A 25,476-nucleotide genomic window follows, 5' to 3' on the forward strand; every position below is an offset into this window, starting at 1 on the left:
ATTTCAAAAGCTTACACTAAAACATTGTGATTGGTTTAAACATCATAAACAAAGGAAATTCATCCAATGACAAAACGGTAATGTTCAATGTGGGGTACGAATATCGAAATTACCCATGATCCTTTAAAATCTAATTGATTGATTGTTGTTAGCTTCAGCTTCAAATTCTGAAACGGTGAATTATATATATATAGTAGATATTACTGCATGGCGAAAAAAAAACAAATATATTTTCTCTCTCTCAATATGTGACCCATGCTGTCAAGATAATTGCTTTAATAATTATTAATCATCCATTTAATATCTTAAGTTAATATTTTGTAGGGAAATAAGTTTTATGACCTTTTTATATCCAAATGTATTTCTAGCACATAATGTTTTCTAGTATTTAATCATCATAAAGCATTTTTATTGATGTTATATTGCATAATTAACTAGTTCCCAGAAGACACCAATTATCAGGAAATACAACAGATACAAATACAAATAATCTAATTAAAATTCGATTTCCCACTTGACCCGCGTTTACTAAAATGTCGCGTACGGCTTCCAAACACCGGAAAATGTATCAATTATTATTTAAATAACGATTAGATGTTTATATCATAAATATTCAGATGAAAAAACAAAAATTAAATTTCTTTCCTGGAGGAGAAATAAAAAGAGTTGAATGTCACCGACAAATGTCACCGGCAAGTGTCAAATCAGACAACCCTTTGACTTTATCAGAGTCGAGGCCTGCGCATGTACATCAAAATATCGACTCGGGAAGGAAGATATCAATAACCAATCGAAAATCATACGTCAAAGAAACCATGCAGTCAATAATATGACCAAAAGTTGAAAGAAAAATAATGATTGATCAGCACGAACCCAATATGAAAACGAGGGTAACTCGGATGTTCTGGAAGTGTCAGTAATTCCCGACTCGTAACTCTTGTTTCAATCTGCAGATGAAACGTACCCGCTGGTAAGGCGTCGCACAATTCGGTTTAAATATACATTCAATACATTCTCAATAAATGTTACATTTGAAAACGGCGGTAAAAATAACTTATCAAGTTACCTTAAGATGAAAGGTATAACAAAAATACCGGGCGCCAAGGTAAATTTAAAAAGTGGAAGTCCATAAAAACTTGCAAAATCAAACGTTAAAATCCAACGGAATGAGTGAAATACAACTGTTATATTCCTGACTTTGCACAGGCATTTCCCGAAGACAATGGTGGGTTAAAACTAGTTTTATAGATAGCTAAACCTCCCATTTGTATGACAGTTGTTTATAGATCTTTCTCCACTATCCATAGTGCCTGGTGAGCCAGATTATCAAAGAATTTGCAGAAAGTGTGACTCCGGACACGTTGAAAATGAACTACACTTTCTGGTTGAATGCCAACTCTACAAGGGACTGCGCAATCAAATATTCTCTGGACTTAGTGAAACCGTATTGAATTTGAATAACAATGAAAAGTTAAATTTATTATTGTCTGAATATCCTCGAAAAACAGCTCGATACTTATAGAACAGTCATTAACAAAAAGCAGACAACACTAATATTTAAACAATTAACATGTATATAAAATTCCTGCTGTCAATCTGAATTAATACTAGTATCTATTAAAAGTGACTTATAGGTCCACTGGGCCGGGTGTAATTGAAATATTTCAATATTGTACATAATGTCACTATAATAAACATATGTGTATTGTATAGTCCAAAATTTACTCATTGAAAGTGAATAAAAAGAGATTTTGGATATGCGTCATTAAGACATCAACCAACCAACAAAAATAACCAAACGACATCTAGAGGACAGCATGCAGTTCTTTAGCAGTAGAGTGATGTCTACACAATGCGCCAAGCTCTAAATCGGTCCAGAGATATATAAAAGTTGTAAATAATTTAATTAGAACTTTCAATGATGTAAAAATTTACACAAAATGTTTAAATTAACAAAAACATTAAGATAAGACAGAAGACAAGCAAAGACGAGGTCCCTTACATTGGACAGGCACGTGAATATATAAAGAGTTTTAACTTGGTTTTTTATTTAAATATCTCAACACGTATCCCTTTTTAATTTCGATCAGTCGACTAATAAAAGGTACATAAACGAACATACATTAAAATCCAGTACACAAAAAGCACTTAACTCTTAAAAAACGGAATAATAGATAAATAAAAATACAAGTACAAAAAAAAATAAATAAATAAATAAACAAATATAATATACAGGATCAATATACCGGTTAAATATAATGCTTGTGCAGGGATTAACTAGTTTTATTTGATTCCACTTCGTATATCAAAAGATCCGAATACATATCAAATCATTCTTAACTTAATTTATGTCTGTTCAAAATAAGGAGATGTGGTACATTTTGTACGTGTATGATTGCCAAAGGGAAACAATTACCAAACAGAATCAAACTGAAATAGTTGTAAGCAACTATATTTTACCGTATGCCCTTCAACAATGAGCAAAACCCATACCGTATAGTCAGCTATTATCAAAGGCCCTGACATGACAACATGAGAAACAATTCAAACGAAAAATTAAACAGCCTATAGTGCGTTTCTTTAGTCATGGTTTTCTTGATTTCAATAAAACAATCGGAGAGGTAATAGATAAATCTCTTATGATTTAAGTAGATATAGGGAATCTTTTTGATCGTGTTGTAAAGTTTATTTTCTTACACTGGCATTGGAGATGATGGCAAATGTTCATCCCCCCCTTTTACACACTTTGTGTTTGCCCCACCTCCCGACTTGTTGGCATTTTTTTTTTGGGGGGGGGGGGGGGGGTTTCATTCTCATTTCAAAATATATATGTCACCGTTCGGCCTTCAACAATTACCAAAACCCATACCAAAATGTAAGTTAAATATAAATAGCTCCTGCATGACAGAATGGTAAATAATTCAAAATAGAAAACTAAACCCCTGAATTATGCTAAAAAATATTAAGCGGTAGACAAGCATGGCAGCAACCAACGACAACCATTGAGTTGCATTCTACCGACTTGGGATAGGCACATGCATAATGGGTCGGTCAATCTTATCAGAATTCAGATCTATCGTAAATCACGTGCTCGTTTAAGTCTCATATGAGCAAAACAAAATCAGAGATCTATACATTAATTAGATGGTGTGGCGGGTTAAGGAAGTACACCACTAATTCATGGCCCCATTGCTTTCTATGTTAAATTCCCCAATTTCAAGCAGGCACGGCTCTTTTGTTTCAAGTTCAAATAAATTGACAATCATTGCATGTCAAAGCAACACTTTATGGTGCCTTGTACTGAAAAAAATCAACATACCTTTAATGGCATATAAGAAAGAACTGGTTCCCGGAACTTCAGATATACCAAAACAGGTACTTCAGATCTGACAAACAGGCAAAATGTACCCTCTTTTTTTAAATTTCATCAATTTTTTTTTATTTTTCAAAATTATAAGTCAAACAGTGTTCTACAATGATCACCAGTCATTCAGCTTTCATTTGATACCAAAATTACCTAAATATTCTACATATTTTGAAAGTTACACCCATGCGTAGGAACTATTTTCTGTTAAATATGTACTACTTTCTGGGTATGTGCTTTCTGGCCGGGCCCAAATTAGTGGTGTTGCACCTTAGACTTTGCCATGTTTCTGAGCGCAGAACCACCCACTAAACTGGGACATTCGTGTAGCAGAAAAAGATAACACCAAACTGTAAACATGAATTGGAAAGGGTAGACCTCATCAGATCGGCGTGAAATACAAAAATCACAAAGCAAAAAGGGAAAAAAAACAATCACAAAGCATCGATCAAAGAGAAAAAGACAAGCGATGATTGCCATGAATTTGAAAAAAGAGGGAGAATTTGAATTATATTATTAGAATATAAAAATAATTGAATCTATAAAGTGAGATGATATATGTAAATTTATGAAATCAGTTTCTGGTACAATATTGATTCATCTTTAACGTTGTGGCAATATCCGCAATATTGAAAGAAGAAAACATAAATAAATCAATGAATGGAAGAGCAAATAAAAAGTGATGAAACGTTCAAATGCATATCTTTTTAAAATGATTATTTGTAGCGTTCGTTATTCAGATATTGTCTGACAGAGATTTCGTAGCAATCACATCAGAATGCACGAGCTGTCGTCTGACTAGAGAATCGTATTGATTTGTTCTACAACTGATGTAAATAACTCTTGTATTTGCCAGAAATATTAAATTATCTGTTTCTTTAGAATTATTAAATCAATCTCGGAGAAAAAGCCAACAGGACAAAACTTTGATAATGTTACTCCATAATCTTGTGACCAAATCAATAACCAGGATCAACGCGAATTTACGAGATCATACGAGACTACACGTAATGCATTCAAATTGTTTGGACGCAGCCTTTGTTTAATAGAACGTAATTACATATTTTACATTAACAAACAAAGAGGGAGAACCACGTTCGGAATCCGCGGAATTAATTTAAAATCAGTGTCTTCAAAAGATTTTTCAATCTTGACTATATTTCAGTATTAAAGCTTTACTAACATTATATTACACTTCTGAACATGTGACTAAATTATAAACACTGAAAGATGCCCGAAGACTGCAATTTGGATAGATTTTGGCAAATTCAAATTATGTGTATAAAAATTATTTAGAAGTACAACCAATAAAACACCCAAATCCTATGAGAAGAAACATAAACCTTGCGTATTTGACATTCTGGATGAAACAAATACAGGGGGTCAGTAAGAGGGGTCCTTCATTTCTGTATTCTTTAATTTTGTAGGTCATGTTTCTGTTTTCTTTATATTTTTTGCCCCTTATTCTCTATTTTTTATTTTTTTTGCCCTATTTTTCTCCCATTTATTCTGCAATTTTTGCCCATTATTATCTACTCTGTAAACCACATCCAGACCCTCATAAAGGGGAAATTGGTCCATCCTTTCCATACACAACCATTCTTTCCGATAAAGACTCCAATGAGGCACAATCAAACCAAATCTACCTACTTTAATAGTCTTATCCAGTGAAAGTCATATCCATGATATACGTTTATGTTCTTTATTCCGCTGTGTACAGTGAACAATAGAAATAAGAAGATGTGGTATGAGTGCCAATGAGACAACCTTCCATCCAAGTCACAATGTGTAAAAAGTAAACCATTATAGGTCAAAGTACGGCCTTCAACACAGAGCCTTGGCTCACACCGAACAGCAAGCTATAAAGGGCCCCAAAATGACTAGTGTAAAACAATTCAAACAGGAAAACCAACGGTCTAATCTATATAAAAAACGAGAAACGAGAAACACTCAAGAACCACATCAACAAACGACAACCACTTAAACAGTTTCCTGACTTAGGACAGGTGCAAAAAATGCAGCGGGTTTAAACGTTTTAACAGGCGCCAACCTTCACCCTAACTTGAAATAGTAGTATAACCTTACAACACGGAACGACACAATGTTTATTTACCGTCACAAGAGACATTAAAAGGGGAGAGGAAGAAGATCCTAACTGGATACTTAAAATATTTTGTAGAAAAAAACAGAAAGTCCTTTGATGTAAAATAAACTTAACAAAAAGACAAACGCCAGTTCACAAAACTAAAGATTGAGCAGCACGAACCCATCAAACAAGGGTGAACTCAAATGCCCCATAAAGGCCAGTATTTGCGATTTAATCGTTTGGATATTCAAAAGGGGGGGGGGGGGTTAATAAATGAATATTTATTAACAAAATGCAGCTTACACATAGTCAAACCTTATGTAAAGTCAACTTTCTCTGAGGGAGTCGGAAACTTCACTTTTTGTAAAATAAATAAAAAGTATTAGGAAGATTAATAATGATAAAAGGGCAATCATTTACATTGTATGTTAAAAAGACAGCGATTCATCGAAACAAAATCAAAGTAAGTTCGAACCCCGCACTTGGCAGGTGCGTTCGACTACAATCTTAATTGACGAGGATTTTCAGTTTTCCTGTCGGAGGTTGGCTTCCTCCACCAATAAAAACTGACCGCCACGGAATAGACACCAATGTTGAAAGTGTGATGTTAAACATCAACCAATCAATCAATCAATCAATCGATCAATCAAAATATACACTAAGTATGTTTAGCGGTCCCAACAAGGCCTTCATTATTAAGCAGATGTTTTAACCGAATATCAATTTTCAAATCGTTCCATTTATCACATTTACACCATTTTTTCCATTAAAACTTGAAGCCCTTTATACCACAACTCTGTTTTCATCTACACCAAATTGCAATTTGTCCTATCTTGCATAAACAATGTATGCAATAGAGAAAACCTCTTTTATCTATTTTTTTAATAGCTAAGATTGTTCGTTTTTAACTTCAAACTCGAGCATTCAGCAGAATCATCTTCCTCCTTCAGTTGTATATATGTAACTATGTCTTTAAATCTCGAACTATAGTTTCTTCTTATTCGGAAATGTTAGTTATAAAATAGTGTTCAATTTGTCATTCCAATTACTCATTTTGATGTCTTAGTCAATACATGTCATGTAAGTAATCAATGCATTAATGATTATATCGCTCTGCAGGGGAAACTATGCAATAACTAGAACACATTTCATTTATTTGATACTAAAAGAAACAAAAAATCGGGAAGACATTTTCGTGTGATCATGAATCTGATCAGCGGTTTCCATTAGTGGGTTTAAAAAAGTCTCGCGTTGGTTAACCAATCACATGTATCGTCATCTGTCATCCATGACGTTCCACGATAATTCTTTTATACAAACATAAGTATATACAAGGGATGACTATAAAAAGCATACAATGAGATAGAAATAACAAAAATGTTGAAGTAAATGAAAAAAAATCTAACCATGCAAAACATTTAAACTGCTGAGTTTTAATCTGCTTTCTACAGGGATCCAGTTTTAGATCAAATAAGCAATAATTATCATAGGACCCACATACACACAAAGAAAAAGAATGTGAGCTTAATTTTTAAAAGACGATCTGAAGTCTTGCATGTATTAAATTTTTCTCATCTGCCTCAGATTCATTATCAGAGAAGTGGTGTGCTTTTGTTTGACTATAAATGTATTCAAAGTGATATAAAGGAAAATCTCTCGTTTTCTTTCTGTATATGTGGGTTCTTTGATAAAAACAGAGAGACATACTTCCCTAAGCCGCTGAAGATCATATCTAGATGTAATATTTTCCTAAACCATAATGTGATAAATTCATTTGATATGTCGACACTACATTGAATAGTCCATTTTCAAATTACTGACTATGATTCTAATTCAAGAGTTTTTTGGCAAAGGGAGAAAACACTTATTTAGGACAAACAGCATCCCTGCCTATACAAACTTTATTTTAGGAACGTGGTTGGACAATATTTGATGAACATCAAAGCTGTTATAAATGTTCATGATGTAACCACTTATCATTATATCTTATATTTACATTAAAAATGTGCAATGCACCTAAACAAAGTCAGTATTATTGTCCATTCACCTTGTTGGTTCCCATTGCTTTGTATAGGTATGGATAATTTGTTTCCCTTTGCAAAAAATCTAAGATTGGAAACACAGTAGAAACTTGAAAATGAAATATTTACATATTACAAAATGTAGATACTATTTCCAAAGTTTGTAAAATAGAGTTGCAGTTAACCAAAGATACATACATGTTTCTTTTATACTTTTATCCTGGTATTTCTATACTTAATTATGGTACGGATTAGATGTGTTTTAATTCAACTGAAACACTCTTTAAATGATTAATGTAGCAATTAAAAAAAACTCATTTTGTAACTACCCCCAGCTATGGAGGAACTTACATTCCAAAACCACCCAAGGTAAGTTCTCTATTGAATGACAGAAAACCTTACAAAACAAGCAGTTCAGCGTCATTTGTATGATCTAAACTACACCAGGCCCTGTCTGTTATACAGAACAAACTCCCTGATGAAACCTAACTTCTATTGTTTTCAAAATTTTAAATATAAAGTAAAACTGTTTAACTTCGTAGTTGACGTATATGTGTATGTGTGTCCTATGATAAACATTTTCTGATCTGCTTCAACTGTATTATTATACAAGCCGCGTGATCATTAAAAAAATATTCACTTTTCAAAAAGCTTGAACAAAGAATATACAGTGAAACCTGTCTGAACCGAACCCGTATGGTAAGAATTTTGTTCGGATAAACATGCGCTCATTTTACACACGGTCTAAATTACTAAACCATATTCAGTATTTGTCCTGATACATGCGCCCACTTTAGACAGGTTACTGGTTTACTCGGGGTTCGATTTGTACAGGTTAACTGTAAGTAGGTCAACAATACCTGTTAATTAAATCCATTCTATTTATAGTCTTACCTTTGCAGGCGTAGAGGAATAAGGTTCATCAAACAGTGCCCAAATTTTCGGTTGTATTCTTTGCCAGCAGTTTAAATCTCCCGATTGGTATTCATCTCCCCAGCCGAATTTTTTCATAATATCGTCTTCTGTTGGTTTGTCCGTATCTAGATCTAGCCGATCTAATGTCGCTAAAACCTCCGCCGTGTCTCGATGTGTAGTGTACGTCATCCAACAGCATGGTTCTACCTGATTGGAATCTAGACCCCAGAATTCTAATTCCTCTTCAAAAAGAGGCCCACAAACGTCCGTTGGGTAATGAAGTTTTCCTGATCGGTAATAATTCAATATTTGAGCAAACACGCCTGGGTGCCGATCGAAGAAATATTCGTTTAACACAGGGTCATAGTTCGCCAACGCCTCGGTTAATCTAGATAACCGAGTTGCAGGGATTTTCTTTAACGTTGCTTTGTAGGTTTCGTGGCGTATACCACCTACATTTATAATGACCCTGTTGTCAGCGTCCATAGTATTCATAGTCATCTTTGTGGTTATTATTGTAACAATATTCACAGAAAAAAAATATCCTAGTAAAAAAAGGTTTCGAAGAAATATTATTAAAAATCACTTTTTCCGTTTGCCCATCTTGGTTCATCTACCCGTCATTAAAACATTTCTGCAAATAAAAAGATGAAATTTGTTAAGAACTTTATCAAAATACGTATCCATCCATGACTCAAAATCAGAATATGCACAGCAAAAAACACAAAAAGCAAAGGAACAGCGCTTTTATTGCTGTCATTCATCTCAAAGTCTAGAATTATTTACAATTGGATCCTTTTTTGTCGTCGACAATATCGACTTTAATGTCTTGAGTTCTTTTTCTGGAAATGAACTAGGTGTGTTTTTCTGTGTATCTCTTGATTTTTATCATAAATAAATTGAAATGATAGGTTAGAAGTACTTCGAAACTAGGTTAATATAAACATAAGGATATGAATGATTGCCAATGAGATAACTCTCCACCATAGACCAAATGGCGTAGAAGTTAGCAAGTCACCGTATGGCTTTCAACAATGACCAAACCCCATACTGCATAGCAAGCTATAAAGGGCCACGAAATCACAAATGTAAAACAATTCAATCGAAAAAAACTATCGACCAGAATTATGTACAAAACAATAAACGAAAAACTAATATGTTATACAGAAACAAACGACAACCACTGAATTGCAGACTACTGAATAAGTACATTTAAAATTGAAAGTCGGTATTTTCGTTTGTTTAGAGGTTACAGGAATAAAACATGTTAAAAAAATTATAAGATTGTGTAATGTTATAGAATGGTGAAATAGTTCATGACACATAATCTTTACAGGCACTTGACAAAACCAAATAATAACAAACATAGATAGCTCTTATCGCAGTTCTTCACATTAAAGTCACAGTGAGGCATTTATCGCGTAGAAAAAGCTGTCAACTTGCTGCAAAACATATGTGAACAAAAATATCGAACTCCAAGGTAAATTCAAAAGCGTAAAGTCCATATGAAAATCTGACAAAATCCAAACTCACGACTGGTGAACCAAAATGAAGGTCCCCATCCAGACCCTCATATTAAACTCATTGGTATAGTGGTGGCTTACTGTGCCGGTTTCCCATGCATGTTGATACCCGATGGTACGTTCGGTAAGACAGACTAAATAGAGGCTCTTAAGAGCCTTTGTCGCTCACCTTGGTCTATGTGCATATTAAACAAAGGACACAGATGGATTCATGACAAAATTGTGTTTTGGTGATGGTGATGTGTTTGTAGATCTTACTTTACTGAACATTCTTGCTGCTTACAATTATCTCTATCGATAATGAACTTGGCCCAGTAGTTACAGTGGAAAATATTTTGTAAAAATTTACAAAAATTTACAAAATTTATGAAAATTGTAAAAAATTGACTATAAAGTGCAATAACTCCTTAAGGGGTCAATTGACAATTTTGTTCATGTTGACTTATTTGTAGATCTTACTTTGCTGTACATTATTGCTGTTTACAGTTTATCTCTATCTATAATAATATTCAAGATAATAACCAAAAGCTGCAAAATTTTCTTAAAATTACCAATTCAGGGGCAGCAAACCAACAACGTGTTGCCTGATTGGTCTTAAAATTTCAGGGCAGATAGATCTTGACCTGATAAACAATTTTACCAGATCTGCTCTAAATGCTTTGGTTTCAGAGATATGAGCCAAAAACTGCATTTTACCCTATGTACTATTTTTTAGCCATGTCGGCCATCTTGGTTCGCGGGCGGGGTCATCGGACACATTTTTTAAATTAGATACCCTAATGATGATTGTGGACAAGTTTGGTTAAATTTGTCTTAGTAGTTTCAGAGGAGAAGATTTTTGTAAAAGATTACGAAAATTTACGAAAAATGGTTAAAAATTGACTATAAAGCAATAACTCCTTAAGGGGTCAACTGACCATTTTGGTCAAGTTGACTTATTTGTAGATCTTACTTTGCTGAACATTATTGCTGTTTACAGTTTATCTCTCTATCTATAATAATATTCAAGATAATAACCAAAAACGGCATAAACGGGATAAACAATTTTACCACAATGTCAGATTTGTTCTAAATGCTTTGGTTTCAGAGATATAAGCCAAAATCTACATTTTACCCCTATGTTCTATTTTTAGCCATGGCGGCCATCTTGGTTGGTTGGCCGGGTCACCGGACACATTTTTTAAAACTAGATACTCCAATGATGATTGTGGCCAAGTTTGGTCAAATTTGGCCCAGTAGTTTCAGAGGAGAAGATTTTTGTAAATGTTTACGGACGCAGGACGACGGACGACGGACACCAAGTGATGAGAAAAGCTCACTTGGCCCCTTGGGCCAAGTGAGCTAAAAATGTACACAGGTTATTGTTGCATATGTAGTTAACTTGGATACTATTTTGCTTTATTTTCCACCCGCAAGTTCGACTCCAATCTTGAATGACTTAGATTGTTAGTTTACCTGCGGAAGGTCGGTGGCTCCCCCCGTGCAATGCGTCTTTCTCGTCCAATAAAAACTAACCGTGACGATATAGTCAATAGTGCTGAAAGTAGCATTAAACACCATGCAACAATCAATCAATCTTATTTTCCACGACTTTTATATACTCTGAATATTGTTTAAGTTCCTTCTACATCTCTCAATATTTCATTCTTTAACCTTTGCCAAGAAATATAAAACGAAGATTAATGCTCAGACAGTTTTGTCTGTTGTTTAACTAAAATGTATACATTTTCTGTACACCATCCATGATTTGCTTAACGCCCGTATCAATCATTTACTAAATAAAAAGAGTAATCAATTATTTAATTACCAGTTGTATGATCAAATCATGTGATGTCGGCTATTAATTAAATAGGATCGGGAAATCAAAGTGAAAATTATTCAAGATTCTATAAAAAATAATTACTAAACACCTAAATGCTTACAATGAACGCAATTAAGACACCAAGATCAAGAACCGTCATGTTCCTCTAGAGCAAACGTAGTGCGTCGAAGGTTTTTTCATCGAAAAAATGCGTATATAATTATATACCCAACCTTCACGCCTCAAAGTAGAGTATCATAGGGGGGAAGGACATGAGGTGAGAGAAATACCCCCGCCCCCTTTTACCACCGCACCCCTAAACAATCACGCAAACAGAAACTTTTAAATCTCATTTTCCAAACTTTATAGTTGATATACATGTACTCTGAAGATTCTTCTTTTCGACCTGGTTATGTTTAAGTTATAGACTCTGGGCGTACATTCTGCTTGACTTTCAAATCATTCGTATCAAAAGTGTGCCCATTAAATTAGGACATAGTGTTTCTGATTCGATTGTCATTTCATGGTCCCAACAATTCCGAAATGATCATTGGATGTCAAAAACACATCCGATAACTACTTATTTGAATTTCACGCATACATACACAGGCAAAATTGGCTCACGCGAAATTCACCTCAAATGAGGTTGTACATGAAATTTTTCATGTGAATTTCACGTGAACTTTACAAAAAAAAAATTGGTATTTTTCATGATTTTAATTAAATTTGAAAATTAAGATGTTATTTGAATAATTTTATTTTTAGAATTCACGTGATTTTCACATGAGATTCACGTGAAACGCACATGAACTGATATCACGTGAGTTTCACGTATAATATAAATAAGATGTGGTATGAGTGCCAATGAGACAACTATCCATCCAAGTCACAATGTGTAAAAATATAAGCTCGTTTGAGGTGAAATTCACGTTAATTTCATGTGATATTCACATGAATTTAAATTCACCTGAAATTCATGCGAGTGAAATTTCCTTGTGTAACACATTGCTTTGTAGCTCAGGGTGCATTTACATGTGTCAAGATTTTCTAATTTTCCTTGTTTTAGTGCTTGTTATGTTTTTACCAATGCTTTCCTCTATGGTCCTCTTTAGATAGTATACTGTTTTATGTCTGTGTGTAACCCTATTAAGCCTATTGTATTTTGTATTGTTTTGTCATTGTATATAGCCCACAAAATGTATGTTATATGTAATATAATTGTACGAACTATAAATGAAGCGTTTATTTGCATGTAATGTGTCGCTCTTAGCATTCCTGGTGAAGATTCACACTCGTAACCTGTCTATTTAGAGGATTTTATGAGGGTCTGAGTGGGGTTTAGAGAATATAATTTATTTTTAATGGACATGAAGTTATGAACTCTCTATTTTAACTTTGATTTTTAGGATTTCTCATTGCAAAATATGTTAGTGTTTTTTTTTTTATATTTTGGAGACGACAGACGACATATATACACATGCATTCAATGAAAGATTCACACATTTGTTTTAAACTCAGTTTAAATGTTTCTGACAGCCTCATTTTAATTTTACTTTTTTTTTACTCTGAGGTCTTTACACTCAAGTTTAAACTGACATTACATCACACATGCAACGTTATAGATCTGACAACAAACTGATAGCGATGAAGTGTTCATTTAACTGTGTATTGATTACAACATAAAGAATTCCTCTTCACTTGTCATTTTCAATTTATAATTAATAAAAAGTGTGTTTGATCAATTAAAATACAATTACTTGTGCTATTTTATAGTAGTGTCAACAGAGCGCGGAATGATATTCTTTAAAGGAATTGTTATATGGCTAGGTTAATCGAAGACTAGATTGAGATCGGCGGAATAATCGATACTGTCATACAAAGAAAGCAAATATTTTTTTTCTGTCAACAGAACGAATTGTTTTCCAGATAAGTGGTACCATATTTAAAAATGTGTGTTTGTGTGTGTGTGTGTGGGGGGGGGGGGGGGGGGGGGATACCAAACAAACGGTTGTTTGATACAGGAAGCATGTCAAGAAATAAATAAGGGCATTTTTTTGCAGACGACATAGAGTTAAAAATAGATATTATTCTTCGAAAATAGACCATTTTCCAATTACAGAGTTTATTTCTTTTTTTTTAAATTTTGGCAAAGGGAAACCAAACCTTGCAAAAAAATAAAATAAAAGTGGAAACAAGTCGGTAATTGGTAAATAGACCATTGAAGACCAGATTTGACCTCTCGATGTCATTGCTTTAAGTTGGGTTGCTACAGTACCTCAATAACGTACACGACATCTCCTAAGATATAAAAAAAAATGTAGAATTGAAAAATATAGAGCTGCGTGTGTTTACCGAACGGTCAAAAAATGATTCTAACAAAGAAAATCTTTTCAAATTGAACGGAAATTGTACTTTATACAAAAGTAATAACTATTATACAATAATATTAATATAATCATTATTGCAAAATTACACCCATAAGGGTCAAGCAATATAAACAATGATACAATTAAATACAATACAATGCAATACAATACAATAGAACATATTTTAAGAAAGAGTTCAATTAACCAATTTATGTAAAAATGAACAATTAAATCAATCATTGAGATTTCTCGTTACATTTATAATCTATCTTTAACATGGGAGAAGCATGATGCATTCGGATCGAAGGAATTATTTATGTGTGTAACTGTCCTGTTTGTTCTCCCATGTATTTGCATTGTATTCCTGTCATGTAATCTTGTCATTTTAATGTTATATTTAACATAGCCATAAAAGCGGGAGGTTTGGCTAGCCACAAAACCAGGTTCAACCCACCATTTTTTCTTAAAATGTCCTGTACCAAGTCAGGAAAATGGCCATTGTTATATTATAGTTCGTTTCTGTGTGTGTTGCATTTTAGTGTTGTATTTCTGTTGTGTCGTTGTTCTCCTCTTATATTTGATGTGTTCCCTCAGTTTTAGTTTGTAACCCGGATTTGTTTTTTTTTTCACTCGATTTATGAATTTAGAATAGCGGTATACTACTGTTGCCTTTATTTATGGGTACTATCTATTTATTTTGATATCTCAGAAGTTTTCTGTATTCTTTTTTTTCTAAGCAAGGTGTAAATTAAGAAGGTGTAAACTAAGGTGTAAACTAAGAAGGTGTAAACTAAGAAGGTGTAAACTAAGAAGGTGGTGTAAACTAAGGTGTAAACTAAGGTGCATGATATCTAATGTCAAGTATGTTGAACTTTATTGAACTGTTTTATATTTTTGTGTTAAAATACGAGGAAGCGACATCTGTTGTCAACAAATCATGTCAATATATCATAGATTTTATGCGTGAAAATATTTTTTTACAATGTGTTACTAACATTTTAATATCATTATTTACTTTAATTTGAAATAAAATAGTCAATTTCTGAACATGATGAGTTTTTAATATGTATGACTTTTTTTATAGAATTTATATCTTTAAAAGCATATTTGTACTGAACTTGAAAGAAAATTACATATATGTTCCCCAGAACTAGCCAGTAGTTAACAGTGTTAACAAAAGGGGGTCTACGATAGTTATAAGGGTGTGGGTGGGGGTTTACAGAATAGCGAATAATGGGCAAATATAAAGAATAGAGAAAAATGGAAAAAAAAATAAACAATAGAGAAAAATGAGGTGCTAAATTGTAAAGAATAGAGAATAACGGCCTAGAAAATTAAAGAATACAGAAATGGATGACCCCCATCCAGACCCTCAATTACGGACCAAGGATTTTATTTTAGATTTAAAACATACATAATTTCTTTTCTCTAATTCTTGTTGCAATATTGAAAATATTCGTTTTTATTTTATCTTCAATACATATTAGTTGAAAGTAAATGAATTAATTTTTTTTTATTCAAATAACACCTTAAACGGTCATTACCGCCTTTAACTCCCACTTAAAAGTATATTTTAAATTTCATAGCACTTTCTTGGTGAATAACTTTATAAATTGACACCATTAATTGGTCCATTTAACAGCTATTAATAGTTCTATAATAGCAACGTTTGTGTATATATATACTCTAAATAACCTTTGGGAAATTATTAATTTCAATATTGCAGATGATATCTCGGAAGTGTTTAGCGATGGTTAAAGTCTCGTGCTTTCCCGTGGGATTTACAAGCATTGTCTAACTTATGTCCAAGTTATGACAAGTATATTAGCTCTATATTCAGAAAGCGAAATGGTGAAATATTTCGAGTTGACCCCTAGTTCCGTCTCTCTCGTGTTTTGTGAATAACAACAGTAAATCACTTATTCTTGTAAAAGATGAAAGGAAAAAGGAATCCATCAACATAAGGCATGCAAAGAACAAAAATTACATGTACACATTTGCTATAGAAAACAAACCACAAGAGAATAGTTTCTCATTTGTATTCATGTAAAACTTTATCTCATTTTGACCCTTTTGGGGCCTTGATCGGTTAAATAGGCATTTATTTTAAAATTTAGTTATGATGTATTCTGGATATGACGCAACAGCGTAATTGAAAAACGTCCTTTGAGTGACCTGTAACAGGATTGTGCAATTGGCTTCTTAATGATTTCTATTTAAAAAAAATCTTGAAATGGTACAAAAACTCTTGAAGTTTTGACCTCAAGACTGAAAAGGGGGAGGGGGTGGCACGCTTTTGGGCTGTGAGAGATAGGAAGTAAAAAAGTGGGGGAAATTAGAAACCCTGTACTAACCCCCCCTCCGGAAGACTGAAAGGATGTCCTTTACATAGATATATGGGTCATTTTGAAAAAATGTCGAATTTTCAGTACACCCATGCTAAAATATTTATTTTTAACGGTTAATGTGGTCTAAGAACTTAAAAAATTTTAATTTACCTATTCAAACCATATCATTATTATTTGCTTTTATATATAAATCAGAAATAACCAATTTAAAATGGAAAATTTTAAAGAAAGAAAAAAGGAAAAAAAGGAAAATAAAATCCAACCCCAAATTTTTTGAACCCCCTTATGATTCATCACTACCAAACTCAATCCCAGCCTTCCCTTTGTGGTATGGTACCTTGCAGTACAATTTCAGAGAGATCCATATACTTGAACACAAGTTATTGTCTGGAAACTAGAAAAATGTTTGTTTTAGGCCCCTTTTTGGCCCCAAATTCCTAAACGTTTAAGGCAATTACCCCCAAACTCAAACCCAGCTTTCCCTTTGTGAAATGGAACCTTGTAGTACAATTTCATAAAGATCCATACACTTACACACAAGTTATTGTCCTGAAACTAGAAAAATGCTTGTTTTTTGCCCCTTTTTGGCCCCTAATTCCTAAAATTTTGAGGCAATTACCCCCACAATCAATCCCAGCCTTCCGTTTGTGGTATTGTACCTTGCAGTACAATTTCAGAAAGATCCATTCACTTGAACACAAGTTATTGTCCTGAAACTAGAAAAATGCTTGTGTTTTGCCCCTTTTTGGCCCCTTATTCCTAAAATTTTGAGGCAATTACCCCCAAAATCAATCCCAGCCTTCCGTTTGTGATATGGAACCTTGTGGTGCAATGTCAGAGAGATTCATACACTAACACACAAGTTATGTCTGGAAGTTACAAAAATGCTTATTTTTGGCCCCTTTTTGGCTCCTAATTCCCTAACTGTTAGTACCATAACCCCCAAAATCAATCCCCACTTATCTTTTGTGGAATTGAACCTTATGGTAAAATTTCATAGAGATCTATTCACTTAAACTAAAGTTAGAGTGCGAAAACCAATGTGTCTTCGGACGACGACGACGACAACGACGACGACGACGACGACGCCAACGTCATACCAATATACGACCGCAAAATTTTTTTTGCGGTCGTATAAAAATGAAGAAATTTGTCTATCCTATTATGTCTATCCTGTTACTATGGTTGCTATGGTTACAGTAACAGGATAAACAATAGTAGACAGAAACGTCTTTAAAAAGTTTATAATAATCTTTATTGCAAAATTACACCCATAAGGGTCAAGCAATACAAACAATTATACCTTTTAAATACAATGCAATACAATGTAATACAATACAATATAATAGAACATATTTTAAGAGTTCAATTTTAAATTTATGTAAAAAACACAATCATAAGCTTGTCTGACATGGGTCTGACCCCCTCAGTTCTAAAGACTGCTTTATAAAGACTCCAATGTGACAAACAAGTTCAGGGATGGGGTTTAGAATGTGTTTTAGTTTATTAAATGCATCAAGATGTTGAAATAATGGTACATAGTCTTTTAGATAAGCAAAAAAATTGGAACGCAATGATATGTTAATGTTACAATACAAAAAGAAATGAAATTCGTCATCTAGGACTCCACATTTTTTACATAATCTTTGTGCTCTTGGAATGTTTCTGTACCTTCCCAATTCAATGCCTAGGGAATGATCACTGAGTCTAAATTTTGAGAGAAACTGCCTATGTATAAAATTATTGCAATTTAAATATTCCTCAGACTGACAATTATTTTTTAATTTCCCATAGAGACAAAGTTTGGATGAGGAATCCAATTTTGAAAGTTTATTTAAAGTAGTTTTTTCATATTCCTCTGAAACACACTTTTAATATTACATTTTAACACGTTTTTTGATTGTTTAAAAGGTACATTAATATTAGAGTTATTTTCTGGGTTTATTTTCATATCTTTAAAAATTTTATCTGCAAATGAGTACCAAGAATAAATTCCTGCGGAATGTAAATTTATGTTTGTTTGTAGAGATTCTTTAACCAGGGGATTAATATCATTAAAGTTTATTCTATAAAAATACACGAGTGTTTGAGTTTTTATATAAGAGTCCAAAGAAAATCTACCTAATTCTGATCTAGCACCTATGTTAGTAGCTGTCTTTTTCAGTCCTAATACTGCTTTACAAAATTTAGAATGAACCTTCTCAAAAGGATATTTTTCTGCTAATGCAAGAGTATCACAAAAAGTATTATTTACAGCAGCTCTATTAGATGCCCTAAAAGCTGACTGAAAATTATCCATAAACCAAATTTCAGAGTTGTATGTCAAAACAGGTCTTATAAGAGTATCAAATAATTTACATGACAAATTAGTGGGAACAAAATTAAAATTGGACATATATTTTCCCAATAAAAATAAAACTTTAATACCTTTTTTAGACAGTTCTTCAGTAGTTTTTGTAAAATTTCCCCTATAGTTAATAATATTCCCTAGAAATTTAAAGTCCTTAACTTAATAACATATAGTTGTACACATAATGAAATGTTTCGTTGTTTGAACTCATCTAAAGGTTATAACGTCTTAATCTTCGCAATTTAGCATTTGCAGGTGCAATACTGCTATCGGTAACAGGATAGGCAAAAAGGTAACAGGATAGAACTTGATATAGTGATATATCATTAACGTACGTTCCTGTTACTAAAAAAATAAAGACAAAAGTAAACCAAAGTGCGAGGGATTTACTTGATGTTGGGTTTATTTGAAAGAGAGAACAAATGCTGAACATTATGAATTGCTATCTTAGACTTGCATTACTGGTGGTTATTTTTATAACATTTGAAAACCAATTTTTAGAGGCATTTTTCAGTACAACATGGAAAATTGGCAAATAATCTATTATTTCACAGAATGAATATATATATAAGTTTTTACTCTTGAAAACCATTTTATTGGCTACGAAAAACAAGCTTAAAATTTTATCGAAACCTTTTCTAAATAACCCGAAATTTCTTTTGAACATGGTAACAGGAGAGACAAAATATTGCACTACCTATCAAAAAATGTTTCAATATATTCTTGTATGACATTATCAAGATTGCATCTTTTTATATGTTGTTCTATAAGTTCTGTTTATTTTGATTTGCTTATGACGAGGGTTGTTTGAATAAGTAACTTTAAATCAATTTCAAAATTTCAAAATTCGACATTTTTTGAAAATGACCCTTATACGTCTAAACATGTGACAACTTTATCAGACAATCTTATTGAATGTATTTCGAGATTGTAAATGGTTTGACATCTTTCCCTATATTTGTTTTTGATATCACGTCAGTTTCTTCTATTCCTCTTTCTTCTGGTTAACCAAATCTTTATTAAGTTTGCTATTGTTTCAAAATATCAACGTAACATAGCAAAGTGAAAGTGTAAATTATTACGGGACCAACATAAAACTTATTTGTATTACCAGGTTCCAGAATAACTTAAGATTTAATATTTTACAGTACATGTACATATAAGATTTAAATAAGAGAACTGTTTTCGGAAAATAACAAATGTTAGTTTTTTTAATAAAATCGAGACACAAATTCACTACCTTTATAGGTACACTAAACTTGTAATATCACATATCTGAGTACGCAGAAACAATTGGATTGATTGATAGATCTTTGGCTATTTCGTGGGCAAGCTTTTTTTTTGAGGAGGCAGTGTTGACAGGCTAGTGATACAGTAGATGAACCACTAAGACCACTTGGTCACAGAGGCCCGAAACATTTGAAGGACATTATGTGACAAGTATTATCTGACAAAACCTCAATACACCCAAACTGTATTATTACATACATGTATGGAAAACATATGTTATTTTTGTCTAGTTGTTTCAGATAAGAAAAATTCTATCTAATTTACACAAATTTTTACGAGGTGTTCAATAGTGGTAGAACAGTCTTCGTCTTTCAAAAGGTGTGTTGAGCATCAAGAAATTTCTGAAAAAAATGTCAAAGAAATGTAGAGATCCAACATTTCTTGGAATGAATCAAAAGATTAAACGGCAACCAGAACATTATTTTAAAAAAGGTGGTAATACAAAAACCTGCAAAAGTATGGCACTGGCTTTCCATCTTTCCTTCTTTAGTTTCAATATAAGTAAATATGCTTTCTCCGTCAGTATAATGCAAAGAAGATCATAGAAAATACCAAAAATTTAGTCACAATCTCATTAAAGTACAGTGTCCACAATTAAGTTTGCATACAATCTGACAACGGTCCATTCTACGTTCTGTTTTAAAGACCTTTCGGGATCCTCTGGTTTTGTCGTAATGATTCACACCTTTAAAAAATTGTAGACAGGAATTCTATTGGCTGATGTAATAATGACCAGAACAGAAAGTAGAACACAGTGCTGTTAGATCCTGGATACATAATAATCATTTTAATCAGATTGTGTTAGACAATACACAATACCACACCTATCTACAATTAACCGACTTCTCTAAGAAAATAAACATACAAAGAGAAACAAAAACGAACAACACATAATCCAAATGCCTGGACTGGTACTGTCACGAAATGTGGTTTGGTCAAACCAGTGTTACTAGCGCACAAACCTACCCTTTTGATTTTATAGACGATATGTCGTAACAAATCTGCATCCAGTAACCAACATATATATCTCTAACGTGTATATCTTGAGTCCTATCGTTAACGACATCATTTACAACATCTATATCAACCACAAGGTTAACGTTTTTGTCGAGTTGTATTTTTTTCGTCTTATTTTATTGTGAAAGAAGGGGGCGAGAATAGTGGAGAATTAACTTTTATAGTATCCGCCTTTTAATCTCAAATGTATCAAGATTTCATGTGTGTGAAAAAATCTGACTAATCATGCAATGTCTGGTGAAAATCTAAAAAGATCATTGTTATTTCAATGATTCTAAAACTTTTCTTATTTTCGAATTCAAGGGGTCAAAAATTATCCTTTCAAATTGTTACACATTTCCCTTTTCAACCCTTCCAATTGCAACTAGACTAAGTAATCAGTTTTATTGTTTTCTCTTGTGGCTTGAAGTATACCACAAAAAAATTAATTTTAGCTCCAAAAAATCCATGTGTTTTGTGAGGAACATCATGCTCCCTCAGTTTATAAATATGTCTTGAGGAAGAAGCGAATAAGTATATATACAAGCACATTAAAAGTGCAAGTTACAAAGGAAGAACAAAAACATAGATAACGAGGTCGACAGAGAACACAACATAAATACAAATGCAGCCTTTCGATGGAAAGATTAAAGGTGTTTTGATTGATAGCTTGGATAAACAAAGAAATGCCATCTGCATACACATGTTGTATACTATTAGAGAGCTTTCACATTAAATCGTCTTTTCACACAAGAAATGCCAACTGCACGCACATGTTTAATACTTCCAGAAAGCGTTCACCTTAAATCATCTTTCACACATTACCGCAAACGCTGCTGTAAATTGAGGACGTATTTGTTGCCTGTAAACCGATTCTGCTAGGTTTAACCTTCTATTTATTCTTCCAAATCGGTTCCGAAATAGTTCGAAACTGAAACTGGTTTTACATTGGTTTCTTGAAACCCCAAAACTGCTTTCCTTAACTCGTGTTGTTTAACATAAAAACAAACCAACGCCAAAGCATTTGTATTTGTTTCATTACTGGTAAACCAAAACCGGTTTTAAATCAAACAGCTAAACATACAGAAAACGATATCCTAAAGTGAAACCATTTTGAATGCAACAGATTCGGTCTTATTGTCAGCAAAAGAGATACATTGTTTATTTTTTTGTCACTATCGAATGTCATCAGTTTTGAAAGTTGCCTTGATATTAGTATTCAAAATAAATGTGCAATCCAAGAGGAAATGTTTTATGATAACAACAAAAACATACTTTGTTACCAATTTTGGATACACAAGGGCATAAGGAGCTTCCGTTTAGGGGAGAAAAAAAACTTTGATTAGCATTGATATATACATACAATATTATAAAATACATATGAGTAGAAACTTCCAGTTGTAATATTTATGGCCACAGACCACAATTAATTTCCCTATTAGTTCTTTAAACGTTTTGTCGTATTAACAAAATCGTACCTCACCAATTTGTCCAACCTCTTGCGTATGTACTGTACAGTAAAAGTTCCAACATAAATCCAACATAAAGAAAATTGAATTTTAATTTAGAGCTCACAAATTTAGCCCGTACACATCCATACCGTATGGACAAGTCAAGAGATTTTCCGAAAACTAAACAAATATTACCTTTTTGCACCTGGCCTAATCACTCCTTCTATCAATATCTCAGTTAAAACAAAACATTTAAAAGTTTATTTCAACTCTCTTCTTTCATTTCCACCCAATAAAAACTTTAAAATGAATGAGAAAGTGAAAGAAAAAAAAATAAGAAAAATACCCTATATTTTCTTTGGCCTATTATAATTACATCATTTTCTGAGATATCATATCATCGATTGAGTGATTGATAGCTACTTAATACCACCTTAATGGCTATATCGTTGCTTAAACAAATTTAATCATAAAATCATGAAAATAAAATACAAAACAGAAAACATCTTTTATATCATCAAAGTATCATCTATAATGGGAATTATTCCGACGTGATTTCACATAAAAATTAGCATTACATGTATATAAGTATTTTTTATCCATTATTTTTCGATCAGTATATTTCCTGAACTATTTACCCTTCAGAAAAGCATTATAATTTAAAGGAAGTTAAACGATTCGTTTCAAAGAGTTGCAAAAATCAATATCATATATAATATACTCTTCTGGCTGTCTTAAACTGAACGTGCCACCCAATTACCTATATATTTCGCATGAAACTGCTCAAATCATTTAAGGACGAAAAACGAATTAAAAGGTTGTATAGTATTATAAATTTCCATCAAAACGAATTCCTAATAACATATAACCGATCGAGACACTAACAGTCTAACACCAGTTGTAATATACTAGTTGTAAATTCTGAGTCTCAAACAACAGAAAATAAGCAAGAACGTGTCGATGTTTGTGACTTCGAATAATTTTTAATGGAAAAGTGATTAAAGTATGATAAATAAACTCGTATAAATTTTTAAATAGCTTTTCTCTAATTCTTCGTCAATTTATCCCTTTCTGCACCCATTGTATAAAAAAAAATAATCAACGTGTGGTTTGTTTGATCTCAGTTCTTCATTGGTTAAAATCCGATTATGACGTTGAATTTTCTTGCTTTCCTCTGAATCTCCTATTGTGACGGCATGAAAAAAGGCGACCATGCCTGATGACGTCACATAGAAAGAACACATCTTTTTGCAGATCATTCGAAAAGAAGGAATAAATTTGCCTGCGTATTGTTTGAAAATCATTAGAGAAACAGATTCCACCACCAAATCTCGTGTAATACGATATTTATCCACTCTCGACAGTTAAATTTTAAATATTTAAAACGCTCGGCGAGCCTCGCGTTTTAAATTTGAAAATTTAACTGTCTCGAGTGGATAAATATCGTATCACACTCGATGCAGTGGTAGAATCTATATATCTTTACCCCCTCATGATATACAATGACTTCGATGATGTCTTTACCCCTCATGATGTACAATGACTTCGATGATATCTTTACCCCCTCATGGTGTACAATGACTTCGATTATATCTTTACCCCTCATGATGTACAATGACTTCGATGATATATTTACCCCTCATGATGTACAATGACTTCGATGATATCTTTACCCCCTCATGATGTACAATGACTTCGATGATATCTTTATCCCTCATGATGTACAATGACCTCGATGATATCTTTACCCCCTCATGATGTACAATGACTTCGATGATATCTTTACCCCTCATAATGTAGAATGACTTCGATGATATCTTTGACCCTCATGATGTACAATGACTTCGATGATATCTTCACCCCTCATAATGTACAATGACTTCGATGATATCTTTGACCCTCATGATGTACAATGACTTCGATGATATCTTTACCCCTCATAAAATACAATGACTTCGATGATATCTTTACCCCTCATGATGTACAATGACTTCGATGATATCTTTACCCATCATGATGTACAATGACTTCGATAATATCTTTACCCCTCATGATGTACAATGACTTCGATGTCATCTTTACCCCTCGTAATGTACAATATGACTTCGATGATATATTTGACCCTCATGATGTACAATGACTTCGATGATATCTTTACCCTTCATGATGTACAATGACTTCGATGATATCTTTGACCCTCATGATGTACAATAACTTCGATGACATCTTTACCCCTCATGATGTACAATGACTTCGATGACATCTTTACCCCTCATGATGTACAATGACTTCGATGACATCTTTACCCCTCATGATGTACAATGACTTCGATGATATCTTTACCCCTCATGATGTACAATGACTTCGATGACATCTTTACCCCTCATGATGTACAATGACTTCGATGACATCTTTACCCATCATGATGTACAATGACTTCGATGATCTGCTTGAAACGTTAAGGCATATATCTAGATATACTGACAAAACCTGGCAAATATATATCCATACATAAACATAGTTCAATATAGGTCCATTAATTAAAAAAAATCATTGACCTAAGAGAGAGATCGAGAGAGATTTCCCCATTACTCCTCGTACTAACCAATGCTGTACATACAAGTGATTTATCATAATTAACAATATGTGTAAAATATCATATTTGACAGATATTCTTTATACACTTAAGTAGAAACCCATAAAATAGGATTATATGTTGTTTACATTAGGAAGTTATGTAGAATCTAAACAATTAGCAATACACATTTGATACAAGTAAACAAACACAACAAAGCAAAACAAAACACACTAATGTGGGACATAGGGGGTAGCGAAGTGGGGATGCTGGATGTAGGTGGTAAGAAATTGGGAATGTGGGATATAGGGGGAAAAGAGTGCAATCTGGGAAAAAGAAGGAATAAAGCTATTGGGGAGTGGGAAAAATACCGAAAATGGGGATTTGGGA

At 33.0% G+C, this 25,476-nt stretch overlaps 1 protein-coding gene across 1 annotated transcript in view; it reads right to left on the reverse strand.

The window, feature by feature from the left end:
• LOC127723881 (potassium voltage-gated channel protein Shaw-like) overlaps positions 1–25,476 on the reverse strand; it is a 66,060-nt gene that overhangs the window by 19,923 nt on the left and 20,661 nt on the right. The window contains exons 2-3 of the mRNA XM_052230599.1: positions 8,366–9,020; positions 7,158–7,199 (exon numbers count right to left, since the gene is read on the reverse strand). Coding sequence (XP_052086559.1) covers positions 7,158–7,199; positions 8,366–8,887 — 564 coding nt within the window. The 5' untranslated portion in view covers positions 8,888–9,020. The remainder of the gene's footprint in view (positions 1–7,157; positions 7,200–8,365; positions 9,021–25,476) is intronic.

The sequence above is a fragment of the Mytilus californianus genome, unplaced genomic scaffold, assembly GCF_021869535.1.
Source record: "Mytilus californianus isolate M0D057914Y unplaced genomic scaffold, xbMytCali1.0.p SCAF_13, whole genome shotgun sequence".
Taxonomy (NCBI): Eukaryota; Metazoa; Mollusca; class Bivalvia; order Mytilida; family Mytilidae; genus Mytilus; species Mytilus californianus.